Source organism: Aedes albopictus, chromosome 1 (assembly GCF_035046485.1).
Source record: "Aedes albopictus strain Foshan chromosome 1, AalbF5, whole genome shotgun sequence".
Classification (NCBI taxonomy): domain Eukaryota; kingdom Metazoa; phylum Arthropoda; class Insecta; order Diptera; family Culicidae; genus Aedes; species Aedes albopictus.
The window spans coordinates 274,116,085-274,122,675 of NC_085136.1; the positions used below are offsets into that span (position 1 = coordinate 274,116,085).

Below are 6,591 nucleotides of genomic sequence, written 5' to 3' on the forward strand. Positions count from 1 at the left end.
TTCCACCGCTATCTGGAAATGGATACTCGTTTATTGCACAGCATTGGAACACGCACGTGTTGAGATCCAACCCAAGGCTACCCAAGATCCAGCTCCTAACGAACAGGTGCCAACCTTGTGTCATGGCCCTCGAAGAAACCATGGCCAAGGTATCCGACCTACCCCACAGCAACTATCTCGGGGTTAGGTATAAATGTTTATCAAGCCTCACACCGAATGCCAAAATACACAGCTTTGTACTGACCGTGAGGTTACGTCAGTTCCTGGATATTCTAGGTAGTTCGATAGTGAATGATGGAAGACCGATTAGACGAGATACTACCACTGGGGTTCAGTCAGTGGTGGATCTCTCCATTGATCCCTGGGATATCGCTAGTCGGTTTACATGGCGAGTAGGCGATGGTCTTCATGGTAGTGACCACTTCCCTATTCTCTTCTCACAGACCGTAGACCTCCCGATTATCGGCCGCGTCAAGACTTAGTTGGAATATTGAAAAGACAGATTGGGACGGCTTCTATCGAGATGTCCTGACGGTTACGGCGCACTGACTCCTACCGAGTGGAGAACGTTAATCCGTGAAGTAGCTGATCATCACATCCCAAAGGCAGATCATAATAGTGGTTTAAATAGGGTTCCATGGTGGAATTACACGGTCTATAATCGGCCTATCAAAGTTGACCGCAAGCACCTAAGGGCTCTGGGTAGGCTGGCACCAATGACTTCGCGAAGCCTACTAAACTGGAAGAATTTCAAGTTGCGCAAGCCAGGACCAAGAGGGTAATCTGGAATGCCAAAGGTAGTGCGTGGACTGAGTTGATGGAGGAAGGTTAAAGCCATGGTGGCGCGGGAATAACGTTTCCACGATGTTCTGTAGCATCTCGGGGGACGTTCTGGGGGTGCTGACGCGCCCTTCGTCTTGGCCGTGACTACTCTGTAGGCATCACCACAAGCTGCCGTTGGCTGCCTGGCAGAGATTTTCGAAGCATCCCCGCTTACGTACCTTAATCTCTTTGTTGCCAGTTTAGCCTCCCTGTAGGACTCACTTCGCTCCATTCTACCCTCATCGGTGCGAGCTCTTTGCATCCTTCTTCTAGCTCTTAGACAGGATGCGCGGAGCTCTGCGATTTCTGGACACCTTCAGTATACCGGTATGCATCCATTTCTGGGTAGGGATCGCCTTAGCGGCGTCATATGCACGGCTTAGGGTTCCGATTAGATCATCGCTGGGATAGATCGTCGATGTTACTCTTCATATGCAATCGCTTCACAAATACCGACTTATCGAAGCGCGAGGTCAGCCATCCCCGATGGCGGTCGATGACCTTTGGCTGTGGCCGTCTTGCTCCGTGTTCCACCCTGTATCAAATTGCCAAATGGTCACTGTGCGTGTATCCAACGTATACCCTCCAGTCCGAACTAGGCTTTAAACTCGGGCTACCGTTCCTGAAGTTTTTACGTCTATTTCAGACATACTAGCCAACTGGTATAGTCGGAAAAGGGCAATAAAATCATTGTCTACCGTTCCTATCTTTTGTCGCCTACGTTTGCAGCATCCACTTATGCAGAGCATAAGGCTCTTCGTTTCTACAGCTCAGAAAATGGCACATGGCATTTCACTAACATTGAGCAATCTCTTTAGGACTATGTGTTTCATTTTGTCGAAAAGAACAAAATTTGTTCTTGTGTATAAATTTCTTCGCTTTACTTGGCCGTCTCCTACTTCAGTCTTCAATATCTCCAGTTCTGGCGCTTTTTACATCCGTGCCCAGCGTTGAGAGACGATTTTCGGCTCCATGGCCCTCAGTACCTCGGCGTAGGTGTCTGCCTCGGTTTTGAAAATCAGCGCGTTGCTCCGTTCACGTTTGCGGGCTGACTTCACTTTTCTCACAACCTTCTTTGTAATCCAAGGGTTCTCTCCCTTGGTCCGGTTGGCCACCGTTCCTCTTAGGGTTGGTCTTTTGGGGCTTGGTTTCCCTTGCACGTTTTGCAACCGACTTGGTAGCCTGGTTACTCGCGCTGACCGTCCCCTATTTCCTCTATGGCTTTTCGTCTGTCTCGGCAGACGCTTCTTGTGCCGCGTCTCCTCTGCAAGTTTCGACCATCCAGTTCGAGCCGTATGGCATTTTGACCACTCCATTACGGCTCCGGAGAGTTGCATGGTTTCGTGTTGTAAAGAGGAAGCTGTCTGTTTGGGTGGTCCGCTCCTTTTTGCTCGCATCAGCCGCACTCTGCTCGTCGACCAGGAGATTATACTCCTTCATGGCCAGAGCCAGCGATTTGCAGAGCTTCAGCAGGCCCTCTTTCAGGTCCTTGCTGATGGTAGTCCGCCCGGTCGTGTAGCCGACCTGTATACATACCATAATCAGGAACTTATTGGCGTCGTTCCTGATGTGCTCGAGGCACTCCTAGAAACGGTACTGTGTCGCTTGTACAGAGTTGCTTCATAATGTGTGGAATTTCTAAAAAGGGTCTGTGGTCCATTGAAATCGATTGACTATGCTTGGTAGAACTTCTTGGGTCTTTGGTGAAGGTTGTCGAGCCATCGTTAAGAATGACCAAGCCAAACAATTCTGGATGGTAACCATTGATATCCGCCAGAACCAAAATAGGGTTGTTTGTGACCTGCATTATGCTTGCTAGTTTAGGTTTCAGATCTGAGGTTTTTCTTGGAGATCCTCAATTGACTAAAGAGATAGAAACGGTCAATTGTCAAAGTGATCGGCACTAGTAAAGTCCTATGTGAAATATCTACTGTGTCTCTATTATGTGTGTAGCAATTTAAGGACACATATATAAGCTAAATCTAGATGATTAGAGAAATAATATAATACCTGGAATCCCTCACATAAAATTCCGAGGCTTTACCATAAACCGTGGTTACCCCAAATCCGAAGTCACCTAGACACCAAGGCGAGCCCTAACCCCAAAATGGGTAACCTTCCGCCGTTGAAAAGCTTCTGGCGAAGACTCGGGCAGGTGAAGTACCGGTCATCGGCTATGCAACCTAAGATCTACCTGAGGATCATTGCCCATATGCCGAAGAACTCCCAGTTCATTTAGACGGCAAAGACTTCATTTGAACCGTGGACCGAAAAGCAGTTGGGCTGGCTAAAAGAGAAAGGGACACCGCAGAAATGAGGTCAGATTGCGATAAGAAAATGACTGAAGCAATGTGTGGTCTAAACAGAGTCTTATTAGCACTGGGAAGGATCGCCTTCTGTGACCCTCTTCTCAAGCCGACAGTAGCTGCTGGAGTGACCTCCGTTAGTTACAACAGTATAGCACAAAGATATGCGTGGCTATACGAAGCCGACGTTGGTGAATTGGTTGCCCCCCTAAAACTAGTCATGAAACATTCCGAACGTTGTTCATAGTCAGTGACGTCAAAGCACGACTTGATCGTTCAGCATCTGGACTGGATGTTATGACGGTCTATCTGCAATATCTGGTAGGTAGGCCAACGGATAGATTGCAGACTTCAGTATAGCATCTACGAAATACGCCAGTCTGTTCGCTGCTGGAACAGAAAATTGGATAAGAAAAATGGGTTCAAGTCTATGCTGCAGATCCTCACCTCTACATTCGGGTACGGCGTCACAGCGGCGTGTTTAAGATTAGCTTGGCCACATCAATATACTGGTGGAGACAAACGGTATGGAAGAAGCAAAACATACAAAGCTGCCTTTGAACCTCGAATACTAGGCCCGTTCCGGTAAACTGTTTGACGATCCAATGAATTACCGCAGTCTTGTCGGTCCTCAGAGGTGTCCCGTAACCTCGCATTTTACCTGTTCAACGACTCTGAAATTTACCATTGCAGTAGGATCATAATCAAATTGGAAATGGGCGTGAATAGCTAATTTCGTCATTCTGAACAAATTACAAGCTAATTTATACAGAAAATTTAATAATTATAGTTGTTGAATAGGTAGATTTGAGGTTAGGGAAATGCCACTACTATTCGTGCGAATTCGAGAGAACGGACAGGTGCTCCAAGCTTCGTGCAGGAATTGTGTGTATAGATGCACCCAGGCTCAATCTAGTGTCGCACACCCTTGACAGCTACATAAAACCTCCACAAATCATTCCGATCCATGCTTATATGTGCTTCAGCGGCATGTATATTATGCATTTATGAGTAGATAGGTCTTGCGTGTATTGAAGTCCTTTATCTATCTGTTTAGGCTCCATCGATACAAACCTCTGAATCTGCCTTTCATACTTGCATAATTGCAGTGTTTTAAAAATAGCAGCAGAAATTTTCTCGATGATATTCCGTTAATTATTACACGAAGTTTGAAACATTTTTTTTTTTATTATTCTAATTAACATTCATTGTTATTACCTATTTTCAGGAACCAACGACAAGGCCGGCGGTCCACACTACGTCCTCCGGTGGTCAACCCCGCAGTCCATCAAGGAAACGTTCGTCCCGTTGAACGAGGTCGACTATCAGTATATGCGCGAATAAGCAGCGAGGCCGTCAGCTGAGCATACATTTATCTCGCGGTGCACTCCCCGTAGCATCCCGTAGATGTGATTTGAAAGAATTTCTTCTATCCTTTGGAACATCGTTATCCCTTTTGAATTTTTCCGTAGATCGTTTGTTTCCCTTGTTACTTTATAATTTTCTCTAAGCAAATCACGAACGAAATTATTGCTGCTAGAGACGCACCATAGTGCACCCATTTCTATAGAAGTATTGTTTAATAGTCTCGATAAAACAAATAAGGCTCCCAATCATGCATGCTTGAGAAGCCAAGTGATATCCGATTCTCGATTAGAGTTTCACTTTAGGTAATCCTTTTCGTACTTTTTTTTAACAGACCGTACTAATATTACACATCCCGAGTAGCGTTTCGGGTTTTATCATGGTTTTAAAACTGGTTCAAAGGCAAACAGTGGTGTATAAAACTACGATAAAACCAAAATGATTACTATTGAAGTAATTTTTCGGTGTTTTCATACTTTTGAAATGTTGCTTTTAGGTAACATTCCTAGTTTCACCACAATTCGTAAGCCTGAGGAATATTCCGAATCAGAGTTATTAAAACCATCGTAAAACCTGAAATGCTATTACGACACTATCCGCACTTAAGTTAATCCAAGTCACAAGTCACTTATTTTACATTACGTGTCTCCAAATCTTAAATATGAACATTTTACCTCTGTCCCCTGCATATGTTTCCGAATTAGCCTGTCTTTTTCTGACCTTACTTTGCTCTTATTCACATTGTTATCCAATTTCCAGCTTTTAGTTATTTTTGCAATTCTGATTATCAGAGCTTTTATATTGCCATCAATAAATTCATACCATTGACAATATGATGAAGAGAGGAGATAATTTCTATGTAAACTAGGAAATTATTTTTTATTGGATGGAAACAGTATCAGAAGTATATAACCCATACGCTATAGAACACATAAAGAAAAACAAAATAGCTGTTGTTACTGGAATGAAAATAAACCCTATCAATGGAGAATGTCACAAAACCAATTTAAAGAAACGATAGTAACCGAATTCAGTAGTAGTTTTGTTGGAAATACAAAATGTCAATCACTCAAACAGTCAATGTCAAATATGCAACTCAAAATTCGGTTCCCGCCATTTTTACGCATATTCCATTTGCCATTACCACGTTTTACCAAAAAAAAAGGCACACACACTAGATAAACTTATATACAGACAGCAGCAACATCTGATGAGAACGATCGAAATTCGGCAAACGTGCCGCCGCAACTGAACTGCAGAGAAGATTCCTTTGGTAACTACCGTGTAGTGGACAGTGTATTGCTGCTACCGGAGCCACCACACAACGATGCATGGACTCCGGGATATGTCCGCTATTCAAGTGCTTACCTACCGTTGATTGTGCGTGTGTGTATGAAGAAATCATTACTAATGGGATCACCCAACAATGGAACGGTTTGGTCAAACTGAGATAAAAAAAAACCTAGCGTACAAGACGGGCGAAAATCAAGTTAATAAATGTTTGAAAGTGGAATAGTGGGTCTTTCAGTTGTGCATATGAACGTTGTGAAAAGTCTAAATGTTTATCCATCCGTTCATTTCACTGTTCTATAAATTATGGTATCTTCTCCTTCCAGCTAAGAGTTTTTTACTGTATATGGCATCTTTCCTTCAAGCTACAAATGGAACATGTGACCTTGGATATATTCGAAGCTTTCACTCGTTTATCTTGAAAGCTTCATACGTAGCCATAAAATTTTGGATGCAGCATAGTCTCACCTTATTCTCGGCTCAATAAAAGCGACGCAACTACTATTGCAAGTAACATTTTGATGACCAATTATTCTTGAAGAGGTTCTGAGAACTGTTCTAAAACCTAATGTCTTTGATTATGGTTTTATGATAGTTCTAAGAACGCCTTCTAGTATATTTGACTGAAAAATGTTACTTGGGATTAGTTGTTTTAACTAGAACTTCTAAAAATCTTTCTTCCTTAAAAATAAACATCAGTGTTTAAGGACAAGTACAATTTCACAGGACTCATTTGAAGATATGGAGAGAAGAAGAACCTCCTGGAGGAGTCGTTCGTCGGGGAATACCTAGGTGATTTTCGTGAAGC

The 6,591-nt window shown here is 43.4% G+C and overlaps 1 protein-coding gene across 1 annotated transcript in view; it reads left to right on the forward strand.

Moving 5' to 3' along the window:
• Positions 1-6,006, forward strand: part of LOC115263769 (delta-1-pyrroline-5-carboxylate dehydrogenase, mitochondrial) — a 33,572-nt gene extending 27,566 nt beyond the window's left edge. The window contains exon 7 of the mRNA XM_062846785.1: positions 4,357-6,006. Coding sequence (XP_062702769.1) covers positions 4,357-4,472 — 116 coding nt within the window. The 3' untranslated portion in view covers positions 4,473-6,006. The remainder of the gene's footprint in view (positions 1-4,356) is intronic.
• The last annotated feature ends 585 nt before the right edge of the window (positions 6,007-6,591 follow it).